Source organism: Myotis myotis, unplaced genomic scaffold (genome assembly GCF_014108235.1).
Source record: "Myotis myotis isolate mMyoMyo1 unplaced genomic scaffold, mMyoMyo1.p scaffold_m19_p_4, whole genome shotgun sequence".
In the NCBI taxonomy this organism is placed as follows: Eukaryota; Metazoa; Chordata; class Mammalia; order Chiroptera; family Vespertilionidae; genus Myotis; species Myotis myotis.
The window spans coordinates 7,204,478-7,227,001 of NW_023416346.1; the positions used below are offsets into that span (position 1 = coordinate 7,204,478).

Consider the following 22,524-nt stretch of genomic DNA (forward strand, 5'->3'; position numbering starts at 1 on the left):
CAAATAAACTAATAGTAAGTACATGCAGATATCCAGGACCCTCCTGATACTCTAACTGAATTCAACATTGCTAGGCCACATCCTCATTCAGCATTGGGGGTGGGATTAGAAAGACATCCCTGAGCAGTATTGTCTCTGTCTAGCTTTCCAGATTCCCAGAAAGCCCATTTCCATTTTTGCATTCAAGTTCTGAGGATTCACTTTGGTCACCGGTGCTTTCCAGAGAACCTCCCGTTATTACAATGTACTTAAGCCATTCCGAGGGTTGGGCACTTGCAAATGTCTGAGCTCATCTATTTGAAGGTTTAGGGCTCCTTTCTCTATGAATTTTGGGGTTCCCTATATGATTATTTTCTTCTTTCTATACGTATTAATAGGGCTCTCTATACCCATATCTGTTTTCTCCTTACTATTCACTATAGTGAAGTCCTAGCCTGCCAAAAGTTTTGACCTGTTTTAATTAGTTAATCTGCTTTGAGTTTTTTTCTTTCCCTCTCCTTTGTCATTCTGGCATAGGAAGGATTCTGATATGTAAGAGCTGATCTTAAGCCAGTAGACAAGGAGATAGGGTCCATATCCACATTTACCTAAATGATTTTGTGTCAGTAGGATTTTCAACTCTATTTTCCTATGTCGTGGTGAAAGAATTATGGGGAAGTACAGTTAAAAGTCTCCTTGAGCTTAGATCTGAAAATATCTGTGCTTCAAACCTTTACATATGGCAGGTACAGAGTGTCACCCTAGGGGTTGCAGGGGTGGGCAAACTTTTTGACTCGAGGGCCACAATGGATTCTTAAACTGGACTGGAGGGCCGGAACAAAAGCATGGATGGAGTGTTTGTGTGAACTAATATAAATTCAAAGTAAACATCATTACATAAAAGGGTACGGTCGTTTTTTTTTTTTAGTTTTATTCATTTCAAACGGGCCGGATCCGGTCCGTGGGCCATAGTTTGCCCACGGCTGGGTTAGGGTCTCCACCTCTCTCCTGCCAAGAATGTACTTTATTTTTCAATTCTGAATCTCAATTGCATATATTAGGAGTTAATAAAGCTTCAGGTAAAGTTAAAATGAAAACTGTGCCAAGCTCTTTGAAGAGCAGAGGGGATGACTTGAGTGCCTAAGAAAGAATTCCCTATTGATCTCAAGATACAAAAGTACCACTTTAAAAATATTTTATTTAGAAATAATTTCAAGTATACGTATTTGCAAAAATAAAAAATAGTACAAAGAATACACATAAGGTCTTACCTAAAGTCATGTATCACATGACTTTATCGCATTTGCTTACATCCATCATCGTCCTTTATCCCCAAGTACTTTAGTGTATATTTTCTTGGAGAAACCACAGTACAATTAACAAATTTATAAAATTACATTGATACAATATTTTTATAATCTATTGTAATATATTGTCTATATTCCGATTTTTCCAGTTGACTTTATAAGATCAACATTATAAACATTTTTCCTCCTCCAGTAAAGGATTCAGTCTAGGGTCATTTGCTTGTCATGTCTCTAGCTTCTTTTAATTTGGAACATTTCCATAGCCTTTCTTTGTTTTCTTTTTTATGACAGTACCCTTTTTGAAGAATATAGTCCCACCCAACTCCCCCTTTTAAAAATAGAACATTTCTCATTTTATGTTTATCTGATGTTTCCATGTGATTAGATTGATGTTATACATTCTTGGCTAGAATGCTGTGTAGGTGATGTTCTGTCCTTCTTAGGCTATCGCATCTGGAGACACACAATGCCCATCTGTCTCTCATTGGTAATGTTAAATTTGATCACTGAGTTAAGCTGTTGTCTGGTTTCTCCAATATATAATTACTGTTTCTTTTTATCCTCTTGCAACAAATAGGCAATCTGTGGGACACACTCTTAAGAGCCTGCAAATAACATGCTCTTCATAAAAAATGTCCCCTAGATTTAGCATCCATTGATGATTTATTTCCCTAAATCAATCTTATGATGATTTTTTCCAACTCTAGCACTCACTCCCCATTTATTACACTGACCTGGATATTCTACTACAAGCATGAGCCTTCCCTTCTTCCCTGCTTATTTATTATTGGTATGGACTTATTAACTCCTATTTTTCAGTGGTTTATTATTCATTATTGTGCTTAAGTATTATTTTTTTAATGTAAAAATGTACTTTTATTTTATATCATATTTTCCAGGTTGAAATCAAAGCAAATAAAAGTATAGCATATTATAACTCATTTAAACAACATTTAACACAAATTTAAATAGAAATGTAAAGTGATCCTGTCACAGATATCAAGTTTCTTCTGAATGAAACTTTTTTTTAGAGAAATATTTTTCTTTTATTGAGATAACATTGGTTAATAACATTATGTAATTTTCAGATACAACATTATAATTTGATATCTGTATACACTATAGCATACTTACCATCAAAAGTATAGTTTCTATTCATCAGCATATATTTGACCCTCTTTGCCCACTTTATTTTTTATTTATTTATTTTTGTTTGTTTAAAGTATTACATATGTCTCCTTTTTCTCTCATTGACCTCTTCCTGGCCACTCCCTCCCCAAGCACATGCCCTCATCCCCCTAATGTCTGTGTCCATTGGTTATGCTTATATGCATACATACAAGTCCTTTGGTTGATCTCTTACCCCACCTCACCTCCCTTGCCTTCCCTCTGAGGTTTGACTGTTGGATGCTTCTCTATTTCTGGATCTATTTTTGTTCATCAGTTTATGTTGTTCATTATATTTCACAAATGAATGAGATCATGTGATATTTATCTTTCTTGGATTGGCTTATTTCGCTTAGCATAATGCTTCCCGTGTCCATCCATGCCATTGTGAATGGTAAGAATTCCTTCTTTTTTAAAGCATCATAGTATTCCATTGCATAGATGTACCACAGGTTTTTAATCCACTCATCTGCTGATGGGCACTTAGGCTGTTTCCAAATCTTAGCTATTGTAAATTGTGCTGCTATGAACATAGGGGTGCATATATCCTTTATTTCTTGGGTATATCCCTAGAAGTGGGATGACTGAGTCAAATGGGAGTTCTCGTTTTAAGTTTTTGAGGAAACTCGATACTGTTTTCCACATTGGTTGCACCAGTCTGCATTCCCACCAGCAGTGCAAGAGGGTTCATTTTTCTTCACATCCCCGTAAGCACTTGTCGTTTGTTGATGATAGCCATTCTGACAGTTGTGAGATAGTACCTCACTGTCATTTTGATTTGCATCTCTCAGATGATTACTGACTTTAAGCATATTTTCATATGTCTCTTGGCCTTTTGTATGTGTCTATTTAGGTATTTTGCCCATTTTTTGATTGGATTGTTTACCTTCCTTTTGTTAAGTTGTATGAATTCCCAGTAAGTTTGGAGATTAAATCCTTATCGGAGAGAACGTTGTCAAATATGTTCTCCCATGCAGTGGGCTTTCTTGTTATTTTGTTTATGGTTTCTTTTGCTGTGCAGAAGCTTTTTATTTTGATGTATTTTCTCCATTTGTTTATTTTCTCCTTAGTTTCCATTGCCTTAGGAGCTGTATTGGTAAAGATATTGCTACGACATATGTCTAATGTTTTGCTGCCTATGGATTCTTCTAAGATATTTATGGTTTCCTGCCTTATGTTTAAGATCTTTATCCATTTTGAGTTTATTTTTGTGTATGGTATAAGTTGGTGGTCTAGTTTTATATTTTTGCATGTATCTGTCCAATTTTCCCAACACCATTTATTGAAGAGACCGTCTTGACTCCATTGTATGTATGTTCTTGCCTCCTTTGTCAAATATTAATTGAGCATAATGGCTGGGGTCAATTTCTGGGTTCTCTGTTCTGTTCCATTGGTTTATGTGTCTGTTCTTGTGCCAGTATGAGACAGTTTTGAGAACTGTGGCTTTGTAATATAGATTGATATCTGGTATTGAAATCCCTCCTACCTTGTTCTTCTTTCTCAGGATTGCTGCAGCTATTTGGGGTCTTTTTTTTATTCTAGATGAATTTTTGGAGAGTTTGTTCTAGGTCTTTGAAGTATGCCATTGGCATTTTAATGGGGATTGCATTGAATCTGTAGATTGCTTTAGGTAGTATGGACATTTTAATGATGTTGATTCTACCAGTCTATGAACACGGTATATTCTAACATTTGTTTATGTCTTCCTCTATCTCTTTTTTCAACGTCCTATAGTTTTCTGAGTACAGGTCTTTTACCTCCTTAGTTAAGCTTACTCCTAGGTATCTTAATTTTTTTGGTGCAATAGTAAATGGGATTTTTTTTTTTTAGTTTCTTTTTCTGTGAGTTCATTATTAGTCTATAAAAAAGGCATAGATTTTTGGGTATCAATTTTGTATCCTGCTACATTGCCGAATTAATTTATTAAGTCTAGTAGGTTTTTATGGAGTCTTTGGGGTTTTCTATGTACAATATCATGTAATCTGCGAATAATGATAGTCTTTTCCAACTTGGATGCTTTTTATTTCTTTTTCTTGTCTGATTACTATGGCTAGAACTTCTAGTACTGTGCTGAACAGGAATGGTGAAACTGGGCATCCCTGACTTGTTCTCTTCTTTGGGGAAATAGTTTTATTTTTTGCCCATTGAGTATGATGTTGGCTGTAGGTTTGTCATATATGGCCTTTATCATGTTGAGATATGCTCCCTCTCTTCCCACCTTGCTGAGAATTTTTATCAAAATGGGTGTTGGATTATGTTGAAAGCTTTTTCTGTGTCTATTGATGTGATCATGTGATTTTTGTCCTTCAATTTGTATATGTGATGTATCATGTTTATTGATTTGCGAATATTGTACCAGCCTGGCATCCCTGGAATAAATCCCACTTGATCATGGTGTATGACCTTTTTAATACATTGCTGGATGCCATTTGCTAATATTTTGTTGAGGATTTTAGCATCTATGTTCATCAGGGATATTGGCCTTTAACTCTCTTTCTTTGTAGTGTCTTTATCTGGTTTTGGAATTAGGATAATTCTGGCCTCATAAAAAGAGTTTGGAAATGTTTCTTCCTCTTGGGGTTTTCTGAAATAATTTGAGGAATATAGGTTAGTTCTTTGAATGTTTGCTAAAACTCCCCTGTTAAGCTGTCCGGACCTGGGCTTTTGTTTGGTGGGAGTTTTTTTGATTCCTGCTTTTATTTCATCAGTTGTTATTGGCCTATTCAGGGTTTCTGATTCCTCCTGATTCAGTTTTGGGAGATTATATTTTTTCTAGGAATTTGTCTATTTCATCCACATTGTCCAGCTTGTTGGCATGTAGTTGTTCATAGTATTTTCTTACAGTGCTTTGTATTTCTGTGGTGTCAGTGGTTACTCCTCCACTTTTGTTTCTGTTTTTATTTATTTGGGTCCTCTCTCTTTATTTCTTGATGAGTCTGGCTAATGGTTCATCAATTTTGTTTATTCTTTCCAAGAACTAGCTCTTGTTTTCATTGATTTTTTGTATTGTATTTGTAGTCTCTATGTTATTTATTTCTGCTCTAATATTTATTATTTCCTTCCTTCTACTTACTCTGGGCTTTTTTGTTGTTCTCTTTCTAATTCTTTAAGTTGTAGGGTTAAATAGTTTATTGCTGATTTTTCTTGTCTTTTAGGTATGCCTATACCGCTATGAACTTCCCTCTCAGGACTGCTTTTGCTGTGTCCCAGAGATTTTGCATTGTTGTGTGTTCATTTTCATTTGTTTCCATGAAGTTTCTGATTTTTTTTTCTTGATCTCACTGGTAACCCATTCATTGTTTAGTAATATGCTATTTAGCCTCCATGTATTTGAATGATTTGGGGTGTTTTTACTGTAGTTGATTTCTAATTTCATTCCACTGTGATCTGAGAAGGTGCTTGATATGATTTCAATATTTTTAAACTTGTAGAGACTTGTTTTGTGTCCTAACATGTGGTCTATCTTTGTGAATGATCCATGTGCACTTGAGAAGAATGTATATTTTGCTGTGTTGGGATGAAATGTTCTATAAATGTCAATTAAGTCTGACCCAGTGTGTCCTTTAGAGTCTCTGTTTCATTGTTAAGTTTTTGTCCGGAAGATCTATCCGGTGAAGTCAGAGGGGTGTTGAAGTCTCCTACTATGACTGTATTGTTGTTGATCTCTCTGTTAAAGTCCTCTAGAAGTTTTTTTTATATATTTAGGTGCTCCTATGTTGGGTGCATATATGTTTACCAGGGTTATATCCTCTTGTTGGATTGATTCCTTTAGTATTATGTAGTGACCTTTGTTGTCTCTTGTGATGGCCTTTCTTTTGAAGTCTATTTTGTTGGATATGAGTATTGCTACTCCAGCTTTTTCTTTTCTTTTCCATTTGCATGGAAAATTTTTTCCCATCCCTTCACTCTCATCTTGTGTGTGTCTTTTGTTTTGAGGTGGGTCTCTTGTAGACAGCATATAGTTGGGTCATGTTTTTGAATCCATTCAGCTACCCTACGCCTTTTTATTTTAGTATTTATTCCATTTACATTTAGGGTTATTATTGATAGATACTTATTTATTGTCATTTTAATTCTGTATGGCTAGGTTTCTCTCTCTGTTTCTTCTTATTATTACAGCAATTCCTTTAGCATTTCTTGTAATGCTGGCTTGGTGGTGATGTACTCCTTTAGCCTCTTTTTATCTGGGAAGCTTTTTATTTGACTGTCTGTTTTGAATGATAGCCTTGTTGGATATAGTAATCTTGGTCTCAGATCCTTGTTTTACATTACCTTGAGTACTTTATGCCACGCCCTTCTGACCTGTGGAGTTTCTGATGAGAAATCAGGTGTCAGCCTTATGGGAACTCCTTTGTAGGAAACAGTTTTATTTTCTACTGCTGCATTTAAGATTCATTCTTTATCTTTAATTTTTGGCATTTTAATTATGATGTGTCTGGGCATGGTCCTGTTTGGATTCTTTTTGCTTGGGGTTCTGTGTGCCTCCTGAACTTGTGTGACTTTTTCCTTTATCAAGTTAGGGAAGTTTTCTGCCATTATTTCTTCAAACACCTTCTCTGTGCCTTTCTCCCTTTCTGCTTCTTCTGGCACACCTACTATTCTAATATTGTTACACTAGTGGCCTGGTGCATGAAATTCGTGCATGAGGGGGTTCACTCAGCCCAGCATGCACCCTCTCCAATCGGGGACCCCTTGGAAAATGTCCAACTGCTGATGGTCAGACATCCTTCTCACAATCTGGGACTGCTGGCTCCTAACCGCTCACCTTCCTGCCTGCCTCATTGGCCCCCAACTGCCTCTGCCTGCCTGCCCGATTGCCCCTAACCCAGGGGTGGGCAAACTTTTTGACACGAGGGCCACAATGGATTCTTAAACTGGACCGGAGGGCCGGAACAAAAGCATGGATGGAGTGTTTGTGTGAACTAATATAAATTCAAAGTAAACATCATTACATAAAAGGGTACGGTCTCTCTCTTTTTTTAGTTTTATTCATTTCAAACAGGCCGGATCCGGCCCGCGGGCTGTAGTTTGCCCACGGCTGCCCTAACCCCTCTGCCTGCCTGACTGATCACCCCTAACCTCTCTGCCTGCCTGCCTGATCACCCCTAACTGCCCTCCCCTGCCAGCCTGATCTCACTCCCAACTGCCTCTGCCTGCCTGATCACCCCAACTGCTCTCCCCTGCTGGCCTGATCTCACCCCCAATGGTACTTCCCTACTAGCCTGACCTCTCCCCCAACTGCTCTCCCCTGCAGGCCTGATCTTGCTCCAAACGGCCCTCTCCTGCTGGCCTGATCTTGCCCCCAACTGCCCTCCCGCCGGCCTGATCTTGCCCCTAACTGCCCACACCTCTGGCCTGATCTCGCCCCTAATTGCCCACCCCTCTGGCCTGATCTCGCCCTCAACTTTCCTCCCCTGTCAGTCTGATCTTGCCCCCAACTGCCCTCCTCTGCCTGCCTGATTGCCCCTAACTTCCCTTTGCTGCCAGCCTCATCTTGCCCCGAACTGCCCTCCCCTGCTGACCCAATTTCGTCCCCAATGGCCCTCTCTACTGTCCTGAACTTGCCCCAACATCCCTCCCCTGCTGGCCTGATATCGCCCCCAAATGCCCTCCCCTGCCAGCCTGATCACCCCTAACTGCCTCTGCCTCAGCCCCCACCACCATGGCTTTGTTCGGAAGGAAGTCGGGCATCTGGAACATGGCCAGTTGACCGGTCTAATTAGCATATTACCCTTTTATTAGTATAGATAAATTATATAGGATAGGATTGCTTAAATGGGGGGTAAATGCCTTTTTCAGCAGGAGGAGATGCTCTTGGAAGACAAAAATACATAATCCCTTATATCTGGACTGATAGCCAGCCATATGCACTATACTGCCAAACCAGTAATTAAAAAATTGAATCGCTTTCTTACACCTTACACCAAACAACTATTGCCCTTAACCACCCCCCTCAGCCCCCACCTTAGGTTCTGCCTTCGCAGTACACCCAGAGTAGGTCCTGATTGGTCAGTTTCTATGCCAGTCAGCATCAAAAGCTTTGCCTCCTATGCAGTCATTGGCTCCTCTCAGTTTACCCAGATTTGGTTCGAATTGGTCAGTTTTTATGCCACTCAGCGTCTCCTGGCCTATCTCCAGGCCTGATCAGAGAGGCAGGGCTGATAAGCAGCCCTCGAGGAGGCCCGGAGAGAAAGAGAGGCATGGCTGTTGGCCAGGGCTGGAGAGAGAGAGGCAAGGACTGATCAACAGCTGCCACAGAGGCTATGGATCAGACCCTGGTTCTCTCTCCAGGCCTGATCCACAGCCCTCTCGGCAGTCAGTGCTGGTCGCCACACCCGCAGCAGCGGCAGTTAGTGCTGGGTTGCCGGCAACTCAGCACTGACTGCAGGACTGACTTCCAGTTGGTCAAGCCTTTGGTCGTTTGGAATATTATGGGTCCTGAATTTTTATATATTAGGATTTCACGTTGTCCCACAACTCTCTTAACCAGTTAACTGCCACATGTCCAAAATAGAAACCATCCCCACATGTCACTATATTTTGAATTTAATTAAAAAATCAATTTGCAATGAATATTATAAAAATAAATATATTACAATTCATGTGTTCTTGAATATTTTCAGTTGAAAATTCTCATGAAAAATGATTTTAAAGTTGGTCAGGGCTGCAACTTAGAGAAAACATTTTTTAAAAAAATTCTTCCAAAGAACATTTTTAATGATTTTTACGTAGTACATACACAGTTGAAAAAAGTACACTTAGTTATTATTAAAATCACCTCAGTTTATGATAAAGTTGGAAACACAGTACAACACATAATGGAACATTATATTGTTTACAAAAGTATTTGGTTTCTTTTCACTGGTTTCTACCAATACTAGTTGAAGAGCATACCAGACACTTTTTCCATGTAGATTTTTCTCCCATTTGGCAGATATTCCCCCCAAAAATGTCATTCATATAATCTGGATGGCAAGTCAGCGGCATAATATTTCCTTTCCTCACATCATGCTAATATACGTTTTTGAACTAATTGCCTGATTACCTGTAACTGGAAATCACCGAGTGTAATATTGCTATTTTTTGTGTGGCTATAGATGTGCATGGTGTGTGGGGAAGGTCTGCCACTCGCATCTATTAGACACTTATGGTGTACAAAGGATTAAGCTGTCCTCCTGTTTTTAAATTGCTTTTTTTTTCTTTTTTAGTTTTCTAGTTGAGTGATATTTTCAACTCTGTTTTCAAATTCAATGATTTCATCCTCAGCTTCCCCTAATCTGCTGTGTATTCCTTCCAATGTGTTCTTTATTTGTGTTGTCATTCTTTATCTCAGACTGTTCTTTTTCATAGTTACTATATCCCTTTTCATGCTGTTGAGCATCTTTACCATTGTTACTCTGAACTCTGTGTCAGATAAATTTCTTATCTCTGCTTCATTTATCCCTTTTGGAGAATTCTCTAGTTCTTTCATTTGGGGGTTGTTTCTTTGCCTCCTCATTTTGGCTTTCTGTTTGGGTTTGTGACTACATATTATGTAGATGCTCAATGCCTCTCAATTTCTAGTGCAGGACAGTGTTAAAGGCTGTTTCTGACTAATTAGATCAGGCAAAGACTCAAAGCCTCAAGAGACTGCCTCTGCCTACAGACTGATAGGATTCCAACTTGAATAACCCCCCAGGCAATTGTCCTCAGGTATGGCAAGAGTTTCTTTCAATATGGTGGGACAGTTTCTTGTGCCTGGAGGCCAGTTGTTATTTTAGTCTCTTAAGTAGCCTCAGGGCAAGGTGTTTTCTGATAGGGTGTGCCAACTGTCTTCCCTCAGGCAAGGCAAATGTCTATATGGGAAAGATGTCCTCTGCTGTGTGAGGGAATTACTCAGCCCAGGATACTTTGGGTGTCTGCCTTCTGAGCTCTATCCCCTGAGTCTCCCAGTACTGGCTTCTACTCTCATAGCTCCAGTCCACTTCACTCTCCCTCTGCTGGAGCACAAGGTGGGTGGCTCCACAGGGAATTTTGTGCATTGGCCCTTTAAGAGGGTGCCTAAGATTTCAGCTGTTACTCTCTGGCAGACAGCAGCCTGCTGCTTTTCACAGTCAGATGTTATCTGTGTACCCTCCTGTTTTGATGCTCTCTGCTGGGGGCCTAGCTTGGCGATTAGATCCTAGAGTTCTCAGTGGCAACCTCTCACAGATCAGATATCTCTCCAGGACTTCAGTTGCTCTCTGTGGGCACCTGGCCAGCCCTTTCCTACCTCCACCCCTCCTACCAGTCTCTATACCAGCGGTTCTCAACCTGTGGGTTGTGACCATCAGAAAACACATATAGCATACCAGATATTTACATTAAGATTCATAACAGTAGCAAAATTACAGTTATGAAGTAGCAATGAAAATAATTTTATGGTTGGGGGTCACCACAACATGAGGAACTGTATTAAAGGGTCGCGGCATTAGGAAGTTTGAGAACTACTACTCTATACAGTTTCCACTTTTGGTCTTTGGATGTCAGGGTTCTCTCCTGCAAGTTTTCCGTTGATTATTCAGAAAGTTTTTCTGTATTTTAGTTGTAATACCAGTTTGTTCCTGGGAGCATGTCCATGCAGCATCCACTTACTCTGCCACCCTTTTTAATCTCCCCTTACATAAGTTGTTGATTTTCTTATGCAGGCTGTTTAAGAACTGTATGACTCGTAGTCTGAATTCTTCTTCTGACATATTGCATACCTCTGTTTCATTTAGTTCAGCGGTTCTCAACCTTCCTAATGCTGCGACCCTTTAATACAGTTCCTCATGTTGTGGTGACCCCCAATTTCATTGTTACAAATTGAACATAATTAAAGCATACTGATTAATCACAAAACAATATGTAATTATATATGTGTTTTCCGATAGCCTTAGGTGACCCCTGTGAAAGGGTCGCTCGACCCCCAAAGGGATCGTGACCCACAGGTTGAGAACCGCTGATTTAGTTCCTTTTCTGGCAATTCCTCCTTTTCTTTCCTTTGGGGGTTGTTGCTTTGTCTTCCTATTTTAGCTCTCACCAAAGGGTCCAGGCACTGAGTCATGCAGGGCCTATGACTGAAGCAGTGGGCTTGGCTGGAGGGTCTGTGCTTAAGTATTTTGGTGCTGAAACTGTCCCAGATTTAGCCAGTAGGGTCCCCTTCAATCTGACTACTGTGACATACTCTCATACCTTTTTTTCAGCAGTTTCTTTCCAGCATAACAGGATGTTCCAGATTCATCTTGTTTCTATTTTATCTCAGCTCTTTAATGGTACTAGAGATCAAGGTCTCAGTGCTAGGTGTGTTACTGGGGTGTCTAATTTTCTGACTTTTCAATATACAGAACTAGGAAATATCTGCATGTATACACACATCCATGCATATATGTACCTAAACATACATATACATATATCTATACCAGTGATGGCGAACCTATGACACATGTCATAGGTGACACGTGAACTCATTTTTTGGTTTATTTTTCTTTGTTAAATGGCATTTAAATATATAAAATAAATATCAAAAATATAAGTCTTTGTTTTGCTATGGTTGCAAATATCAAAAAATTTCTATATGTGACACGGCACCAGAGTTAAGTTAGTGTTTTTCAAAATGCTGACACGCCGAGCTCAAAAGGTTAGCCATCACTGATCTATACACACATATTCTATACTAGAGGCCCGATGCACAAAATTGATGCAAGGGGCTCGGCCCCCGCCCACTGCAGCAGGCACCTCTGCCTCGGCCCCTGCCACTGAAGCTTTGTCCAGAAGGTCATCCAGAAGGACGTTCAGTCTAATAAACATATTACTCTTCTATTATTATAGATATTCAGATGTATATATAGATATGCATATTTAAAAATCATGTTCACACAGCCCTCATTCTAATAAACAGGATTCCTTCTTTTATTCCCCAATCCATGCTTTTATGTTTCTTCTTCTACAATAAGAATCCTGGTTCCCAAGAACATCAACACATTTACTCAATACTGTAATATTTCTAAAGGAGTTTCAAAATTACTGCATATATACCATCATAATAAACAAACCTACTAAAAAGAGTTCCATATTTATTGGCAGTATTCCCTGCCACTCCACAAATCCACCCTGATTGACGGTGTACAGATTGAGGGTATATAGTCTAATGTTGTGTTTACTTAAGCTAGTTTTTTCTTTTCTTATATTATCTTCTTTTTTTCTTTAGTATGGTAATGGTATTTATTTGGACTATAATTAGGTTAAATGTATTTCATTTTAAAGGTATAACTTATAAATTTAATTTTACTGACATTATTTGCAGACTCGGGATCTCTCCTAATGTTTAATACAATTAGTCATGATTAGAATATGGGGTGGAACTCCTCAGAGTTCCATATTTAATATCCCTTCAATGAAATGGAATAAATGTATCATAGGTAGTGTTGTGTTAGAGCTCAACCCTGAAAACCTAGTTGACCTTAGTATACCCAGGCAGCAAAGCCAGTTATATTGCCTCCCCCCACCTCTGAACATCTTCTGGGGTGAAAGTGGAATGTGATATTAGCAAAACATCTTTTGGAGAATTTGCCAGCCAGTATGCCTAACATGGAGATAAGAACTACTTTCTATATTTCTTAGAATCATTTAAATGAGACATATGGCCTGCTGGCTGTGAGTTTGACATGCTTGATTTAGGACTGCTATTTAGCTAATAATTACCAGTTGTACTGTTCTGCTAGCTTTCACTGTGATTAGTCCACACCAGTACTATACTGGTTGTGAGATATTTTGATTATTCCTCGAACACTCAAACAAAGTGTCTAGGGTGGGGATGTGGGTCAGGACGTTCCTATAAGAGCCACCTATTGGGTAATTTATTGTTCTCTCAATTTTTTTGCTGCCTTTTCTCCCCTATTTTTTGTAGGCTTCTCAGAGTCCACCTGCCCAACCCAAGAAGGAAGCCAATAAGGAGGTTGTTAAAGACATTTCCAAGAAGATAAACAAGAACACAACTGCTCTTGAGTTGGCCAGAAACAATGCGATAAATATAAAAAAGTAAGAGGTGACACAGATGGCATTGTTTTAGATGGTAAAGGAGAGTGTGTGACATCCTTTTGACTTCCTTTTGTCCTCATTGAAAACATGTTTAATAAGCCATGTTGGTGATTACTACATTAACTTTGGTTGCTGAGGTGGACTCAGCTGTGGTTGCTAAAATGTTACAGGCCTCTTTTCTCCCTCTCCTTTTCCATGGGGTATTTGCATATTGAAAAAGCTGTTGTCATTGGGGAATTTGCCAAAAGATCTTGTGTTCACCTTTTCTATCTTTTAGTAATTCAGTCCCTGTTAGAACTCTCTGTACTTGAGAGTTTGGGGCAACTTAAATTTTTAGAGGATTCTTAGCAGCTGTTTGATAGCTTGCTAGTCCACTTATTCATTAGAAGCTTTAGGGGATGTTTGTCCCTTGTTATTGGAGAGAGATTACTGTCTCCCTAGGCCAAAAACATGTGTTTTCCAGCTGTTACAGGGAACTGTTCATAGGTTCTGCAAATATGGTAAGTATAAGTATTCCCATCTAGGATTAGAGAAAGGATTTACCCTGAGGAAAAATTTTATTAGAAGAGGAGTTAGAGAGTGGAGTGAGATGTTTCTATATCTTCTCCTCATTCCAGTGGGAATTACTTCATCAGGGAAGAATAGAATAGGTTAGATAGATATCTATAATGGGGCTAAGCATGGGTTCCAAATGGTAAGGGGGAAAAGTTGGGGAAATTAAGAAAATTAACATGCCAGGTCCACAGGACACTTTGTCAATTACCCAACTCAAAGCAATCAAACCAGAAGATTAGCAGTTAGCCCTACTTGGTTTATTTTTTTAAAATGTATTTTTATTGATTTCAGAGAGGAAGGGAGAGAGATAGATAAAAACATCAATGATGACAGAGAATCATTGATTGGCTGCCTCCTGCACACCCCCTACTGGGGATCCAGCCCAAAACTCAGGTTTGTGACCTGACTAGGAATTGATCCATGACCTCCTGGTTCATAGATCTACGCTCAGCCCCAAAAGAAACCCTGTGCCTTTAGCTATTATATCTCAATTCTCAATTCTGCCATCCTTCTGAGCTCTAAGCAACTACTAATCTATTTTCCATCTCTATAGATTTGCCTATTCTAGACATTTCATATAAATGGAATTATATAATTTGTGGTCTTATGTGTCTAGCTTCTTTCATGTAGCATAATGTTTTCAAGGTTCAGCCATGTTGTAGCAGGTATGAGTACTTCATTCTTGTTTTATTGCCAAATATTCCATCCTATGGATGCATATACCATATTTTGTTTATCCTTTCATCAGTTGGTGGATTTTTGGGTTGTTTACACCTTTTGGTTATTCTGAATAGTGCTCGTATGAACATTCACATACCAGTTTTTGTTTGAACACTTATTTTCAACCAGAGTTCCGGTGCATGGATTCGTGCTTGAAGGGGGGGGGTGGAAGTCCCTCAACCTGGCCTGCTCCCTCTTGCAGTCTGGGACCCCTCAGGGGATGTCTTACTGCTGGTTTAGCCTGATCCTCGCAGGCCAGGCCAGGCCAGGCAGTCAGACATCCCCTGAGGGATGTAGCAGTGCACCAAGCAGCAGGCGGCCAGGGAGGAACCTGCCTGAGCCAGCACCACACTGCTCATGCTCATCCCAGCCCACTGTGCCTGCCACTACTGCTTGGTAGCACTGCCGCGGTGTTAGGAGAGGCTCCTGTCATGGTAGCTGTGCTCATCAGCCATGACTCTGGCTTCTGGCGGAGTGGCGCTCCCCCTGTGGGAGTGCACTGACCACCAGGGGGCAGCTCCTGTGTTGAGCGTCTGCCCCCTAGTGGTCAGTGTGCGTCATAGCAACTGGTCGACCTGTTGTTCCAGTTGTTCATTTGTAACAGTCACTTAGGCTTTTATATATATACTAGAGGCCCAGTGCACAAAAATTTGTGCACTCGGGGGGGTCCCTCAGCCCGGCCTGTGCCCTCACAGTCTGGGACCCCTCGGGGGATGTCCACCTGCTGGGATCCCCAGGGGATCAGGCCTAAGCTGGCAGTCAGACATTCCTCTGGCAGCCCCGAAGCCCTCAGGGGATGTCCATTTGCCAGTGGGGAGCAGGCCTAAGCTGCAGTCGGACATCCTTAGTGCTGCTGAGGAGGCGGGAGAGGCTCCTGCCACCACCGCTGTGCTGGCAGCCATCAGCCTGGCTTGTGGCTGAGCAGAGCTCCCCCTGCATTATGCGTCTGCTCCCTGGTGGTCAGTATGTGTCAGTGACCAGTCATTCCCAGTTAGGGTCAATTTGCATGTTACCCTTTTATTATATAGGATAGAGGCCTGGTGCACGGGTGGGGGCCAGCTGGTTTGCCCTGAAGGGTGTCCCGGATCAGGGTGGGGGTCCCGCTGGGGTGCCTGGCCAGCCTGGGTGAGGGGCTGAGGGCCATTTACAGGCTGGCCACGCCCCCCAGCGACCTAAGCTCCCAGCCTCTCCTTTTTTTCTTTCTTTTTTCTTCAGCACCTCCTTGAGTGGAGGCCAGGGTGGGCTGGACGCAGTATCTGGGATTTATTTATCTTCTATAATTGAAACTTTGTAGCCTTGAGCAGAGCCCAGGGCTGGTCAGGGCAGGCGGGAAGCTTGGCTTCCTCCATCGCCTGGGACAACCCAAGCCTCTTGCTTGCTCCAGCTCCGTGGCCGCCACCACCTTAGTTGGGTTAATTTGCATACTCACTCCTGATTGACCGGTGGGCGTGGCTTATAGGAGTAGTGGAGTGGCAGAGTGATGGTTAATTTGCATCTTTCTCTTTTATTAGTGTAGATAGACTAAAGGCCCAGTGCACGAATTTGTGCACCAGTGGGGTCCCTCAGCCTGGCCTGCAGGATCAGGCTGAAACTGTATCTCCAACATCCCCCAAGGGATTGATGATTGCGAGAGGGTGCAGGCCAGGCTGAAGGACCCCACTGGTGGATGATCAGGGCCGGGGAGGGATGGGACACAGGAGGTTGGCCAGTCAGGGAGGGACCACAGGAGGGCTCCAGGTTGTGTCTGGCCCATCTCGCCCAGTCCTGATCAGCTGGACCCCAGCAGCAAGCTAACCTATTGGTCAGAGTGTCAGTCCCCTGGTTGTCAGTGCATGTCATAGCGAGTGGTTGAGCAGCCTTAGCATATCATTAGCATATTATGCTTTGATTGAACAGACGACTGAATGACCAGACACTTAGCGTATTAGGCTTTTTTTATATAGGATCCTTTTGTGTATATTCCTAGGAATATAATTGCTAGGTCAAATGGCAATTCTATGTTGGACTCTTTGAGGAACTGTGAAACTATATTCTACAGTGGTTGCACTATTTTACAATCCTACAAGCAATATATGAGGGTTTCTAATTCTCCATATCCCTGTCAACCCTTGTTATCTTCTTTCTTTAAAAAAAATTATGGCCATCCTAGTGGGTGTGAAGTAGTATCTCCTTCTTTAGATTGCATTTCTCTGACATTCAACATCTTTCATATGCTTAGTGGTCACTTGCATATCTTCTTTGGAAGAATATCTAGTCAGATCCTTTGTCCCCTTTTTATAATTTAGTCATTGAGCTTTTCATTATTGAATTTGTAAGAGTTCTTTGCATACTCTAGATATAAGTCCCTGATCAGATAAATGATTTGGAAATATTTTTATCCATTCTGTGGGTTGTATTTTCACTTTCCTGTTGGTGTCCTTTGATGCACAAACATTTTTAATTTTGTGGAATTCAATTTATATTTTTCTTTGTTGCTTATGCTTTTGGTGTCATATTTAATAAGAAACCAGTGCCAAATCCAAGGTTATAGAGATTTACGTCTTAAAATTTTTATTTTTAAAGAATATTATTGAATTTTTTTGTTTCACGTGTACAGTTCTATAATACATCATTTATATATTGTACTGTATGTTCACCACCCCAAGTCAATTCTCCTTCCATCACTATTTATCCCCCTTTACCCTCTTCTACCTCCCCCACCCCCCTTTTCCTCTGGTAATCACCATACTATGTCCGTGACCTTTTTTTTTCTTTGCTTATTTTTATGATTTTCTTTTAAGAGTTTTAAAGTTTTAGCTCTTAACTTAGGCTTTTTTTAGTTAATTTCTGTTGGTGGTGTATGTTAGAGGTCTAAATTAATTGTTTCGCATGTAGAGATCCAGTTCTAGCACCTTTTTCTTAAATAGACTAATCTTTCTCCACTTAATTGTCTTGACAACCATGTCAAAATTGATTGTTAAGGTAAGTGTTTATTTCTGAACTCTTAATTTTATTCCATTGATCTACATATCTGTAGTTATATCAGTACCACAACTATCTTGGTTATTGTTGCTCTGTAAGGCATTTTGAAATTGCCTCCAACTTTGTTCCTTTTTTTCAAGATTGTTTTGGCTATTCTGGGTTCCTTGAAATTCCATATAAATTTTAGAATCAGCTTGTCAATTTCTACTAGTACAGCTGGCACTTCTTTTTTAAAAATAATTCATTGTTTTTTGGTATTATATTCATAGAGTTAGTTGTATAGCCATCACATCACCACTATCTAATTTTAGAACTTTTCCAATATTCTGTACCCCCCCCCCAAAAGAAACTCGTACCCATTAGCAGTCCCTTCCCTTTTCAGTCTTCCTTCCTACCCTTCCCTTCCCAGACCCACCCCTTTTCAGCCCCAGTCAACCACCAATCTACTTTCTGTTATGAATATCCTCTATGGATATGTCTATTGGTGTTTCAGATAAATGGAATCATATGATACATAGTTTCTTGGAGGTACTTATTCTTGTGCAGACTGATGATTGTATTTGTTTTTAATTCTCTCTCTTATTCTGATTTCTAGTCATCCAATGATTTAGTTACACCAGGTTACTCACTCTGATTGGACATGAAATCCTATACAAAACAAAGCTTTGCATCTGACACATGCGAACAATGCTTATTTTGGTCTTTTCATGTCCACTGAGAAAATACCTTGTGAATAGTCTAGGGTAAAGGGACTATGGTTAGATACCACCAACGTTAAGTGCCCAGCTTTTACTTATAACCCTTCTTGAGCCTCTTATACACTTCTCTCTTAAAATCCTCTCTCATAAGTTTTCAAAAATATTAATTTCAACCTGAATTTTACCAGATGCCTAGTTCTAATATATAAAGACAAATAATTGCAGCTAGTGAGGGAGACTGATATGTAAGCAGATAACTCATACAATGTGGTAAGTATTATAATGAAAGCCTTTATATATAATTAAAGGTAATAAATAATACATTCTAAAAGTATAGCATGGATTTCAGGAGAAATTTTTCAGAAAAGTGAGGGGATGTAGGTCATAGAAACTATAAACTGCTATTTAGTTAATTCACTATGGTACGCATTGATTTTTACACTTTAATCTGTCTCCTGGAGTTGAAGGCCTTTTCACTTTCATACCTTTAGTACATTTGGCAACAAAATGAGATGGTAGGTGAAGATTCTAGGAACTACATTCTTCTTACCCAGATATTGTTTTCTTTACAGATATGAATTGGAACTCTCATCATCAGCAGTTAGCACCATGGTACTAAACTTTGTGGAGAAACCACTCACTGTGAATATATCTACCATCTCTAAAGCACCCACTACTGAGGAGGCATCTCTTTTAAAAAAGCCATTAGTTTTAAAAGAGAAACCCACTACTAGGAACACAACTCATATCAAGAGGTCATTATCTTTAAAGAAGGACATAAATTGGAATAAGACATCTGAATTTGTGGAGCCACTATCCTTGCTGGGGGAGACTGAGAGTGATTTTGAGTTTGTTTCAGAGCCAGTGACTTTTGGGAATAAGCATGAAACTGGAGAGGCAACTTTTGCTAAGAGGACATTATCCTCCACGAAGTTGTATATAAGTCAAGAGAAGCAATTCTGCTGTGTGAAGGAATTGACCTCGCTGGACAATAACATTGAAAAGGATTCTTTTGTGGAGCCAATGAACTTTAGGAAGAAACCTAAAACTGAGGAGTCTACCACCACTGAGAGACTGTTAACTTTAAATAAGTGTACCACTCAAGAGAAGGTGTCTTATAAGAGAAAACCACTAATATTGCAGAAAGCCACCTCCAGAGAGAAGTTGCTCAATGAGGAACCATTTCCTTTTGAAAATAAGTCTACCACTAAGCAGTTTGGCTGTGTGAAGGAAATGACCTCACTGGACAATAACATTGCAAAGGACACTTTTATGGAACCAATGGACTTTAGAAAGAAACCTAAAACTGAGGAGTCTACCAGCACCGAGAGGCTGTTAACTTTAAATAAGTGTACCACTCAGGAGAAGGTGTCTTATAAGAGGAAGCCACTAATATTGCAGAAGGCCACCTCCAGAGAGAAGTTGCTCAATGAGGAACCATTTCCTTTTGAGAATAAGTCTACCACTAAGCAGTTCAGCCGTGTGAAGAAAATGACCCCACTGGACAATAACATTGAAGAGGATTCTTTTGTGGAGCCAATGGACTTTAGGAAGAAACCTAAAACTGAGGAGTCTACCACCACCAAGGGGCTGTTAACTTTAAATAAGTGTACCCCTCAGGAGAAGGTGTCTTATAAGAGGAAGCCACTAATATTGCAGAAAGCCACCTCCAGAGAGAAGTTGCTCAATGAGGAACCATTTCCTTTTGAGAATAAGTCTACCACTAAGCAGTTCGGCCGTGTGAAGGAAATGACCTCACTGGACAATAACATTGAAGAGGATTCTTTTGTGGAGCCAATGGACTTTAGGAAGAAACCTAAAACTGAGGAGTCTACCACCACCAAGGGGCTGTTAACTTTAAATAAGTGTACCCCTCAGGAGAAGGTGTCTTATAAGAGGAAGCCACTAATATTGCAGAAAGCCACCTCCAGAGAGAAGTTGCTCAATGAGGAACCATTTCCTTTTGAGAATAAGTCTACCACTAAGCAGTTCGGCCGTGTGAAGGAAATGACCTCACTGGACAATAACATTGAAGAGGATTCTTTTGTGGAGCCAATGGACTTTAGGAAGAAACCTAAAACTGAGGAGTCTACCACCACTGAGAGGCTGTTGACTTTAAATAAGTATACCACTCAGGAGAAGATGTCTTATAAGAGGAAGCCACTAATATTGCAGAAGGCCACCTCCAGAGAGAAGTTGCTCAATGAGGAACCATTTCCTTTTCAGAATAAGTCTACCACTAAGCAGTTCGGCCGTGTGAAGGAAATGACCTCACTGGACAATAACATTGAAGAGGATTCTTTTGTGGAGCCAATGGACTTTAGGAAGAAACCTAAAACTGAGGAGTCTACCACCACCAAGGGGCTGTTAACTTTAAATAAGTGTACCCCTCAGGAGAAGGTGTCTTATAAGAGGAAGCCACTAATATTGCAGAAAGCCACCTCCAGAGAGAAGTTGCTCAATGAGGAACCATTTCCTTTTGAGACTAAGTCTACCACTAAGCAGTTCCTTTTCCAAGAGCCATTTCTGTTGCAAGAGAAGCATACCACTGAGGGGGACATGTCTGTCTTAAAGAAGCCCTTGGCCTTGCAAAAGAATCCAACTGAAGAGGACTCACTTTTAAAGGAGCCTTTGGCTTTTAAGAAGAAGCGTACCATGGAGAAGGCGACCCCCAATGAGGTGCTAGTGTTTGCAAAGAGACGTACCACTGAAGATAAGCTATCCTGCTTGAAGAAGCCACTAGTATTGCAGGCCATTTCTGAAGAGAAGTCACTCATTAAGGAGCCATTGTCCTTTAAAAAGAAGCCTACCACTGAGGAGGAGTTCCTCTTCAAGGGATCATCTATGTTGCTAGAGAAGCACACCACTCAGGGGGAGGCAGCCCTCTTGAAGAAGCCTCGGGCATTGCAGGAGAATATCCACAGCAAAGATGAATTTCTTATGGAGCCAGTTTCCTGTAGGAAGAAACATACCACAAATGAGGCAATCTCCAGCAAGGAGCCATTATCTTTAAATAAGAGAAAGTACACCACTCAAATAATGATGCCCATCTGCCAAGAAGTGCTGGACTTGCAGAATATGATTGGCAAAGATAAGGATTTCTTTGTTATGAAGCCAGGGCCATTTAGGAAGCAGTCTTCAACTGAGGAGGCAATTGACAAGACGCTGTTATCTTTAAAGAAGAAGCATATCACTGATACCAAAGAGGACTCCTTGAAGAAGCGGTTGATTTTTCAGGAGAAAAGCACCACTGAAGAGGATTTCCTTTTGAAGAAACCATTGATTCGGAAGAAGAAGCTCTCCACTGAAGCAATAATAAGCACAGAGAGTCAATTATCTTTAAAGGAGAAGTCCACTGCTCAAGGGGAGGTGTTCCTCTTGAAGAAGCAATTGTCCTTGCAGCAGAAGCCCAGCATTGAGAAGGATCCCCTCATCATTGAAGAATTAACTTTTCAGGGGAAGCCTACCATCGATGACTCATTCAATTTAAAGATGTTGAATAAGAAATCTACCACTCGGAAGAAGTTGTCCTTTGAGGGGCCATTGACCTTGCAAGATAATCCCACCCAAAAGGAAGACACTTTTCTTAAAGATTTATCAACACTCCAAGTTAATAACAGCTCACATGTGTTCAACTCTCCCCCTGAATCCCAAACAGGCATGGCCAACTTTGGCAAAATGACTAGTTTGGGCAAGTATAAAACCAAAAGGAAGTACAGTGCTCGTAAATCCAGTTCCAAAAAACGTTTCTCCTATTGGCGCCATATATCAAAGAAGAAGGTATTCTGCTCTCTTCTTACATTAGATTAAATGTTCTTTGTTGTCATGGAGGTAGCTGCTAGCAAAGAGATTTTTTTTTCTTAAACAGAAACTGAACTATATATTATAAGTTATAGTAAATCAAGTTGGCCTTGTAGAACCTCTTGACTTTCTGATTGGCATAGTGATTCACCTAAGCAATTAGAGAGTGTTTATTCTAGGAATACCCACAAGAGCCTGTAATACTGTATATAAATATATATAGGCTTTGCAGTAGTATTTACTTCTTGGGAAATTGCATTTCTTAGTAATTGCAATCTGAATTCAAGTGGACTTCAGTC

At 40.3% G+C, this 22,524-nt stretch overlaps 1 protein-coding gene across 1 annotated transcript in view; it reads left to right on the forward strand.

The window, feature by feature from the left end:
• The window catches only part of CCNB3 (cyclin B3), a 71,873-nt gene that overhangs the window by 16,086 nt on the left and 33,263 nt on the right, over window positions 1–22,524 (forward strand). The window contains exons 5-7 of the mRNA XM_036305827.1: window positions 13,360–13,490; window positions 18,997–19,534; window positions 20,825–22,204. Coding sequence (XP_036161720.1) covers window positions 13,360–13,490; window positions 18,997–19,534; window positions 20,825–22,204 — 2,049 coding nt within the window. The remainder of the gene's footprint in view (window positions 1–13,359; window positions 13,491–18,996; window positions 19,535–20,824; window positions 22,205–22,524) is intronic.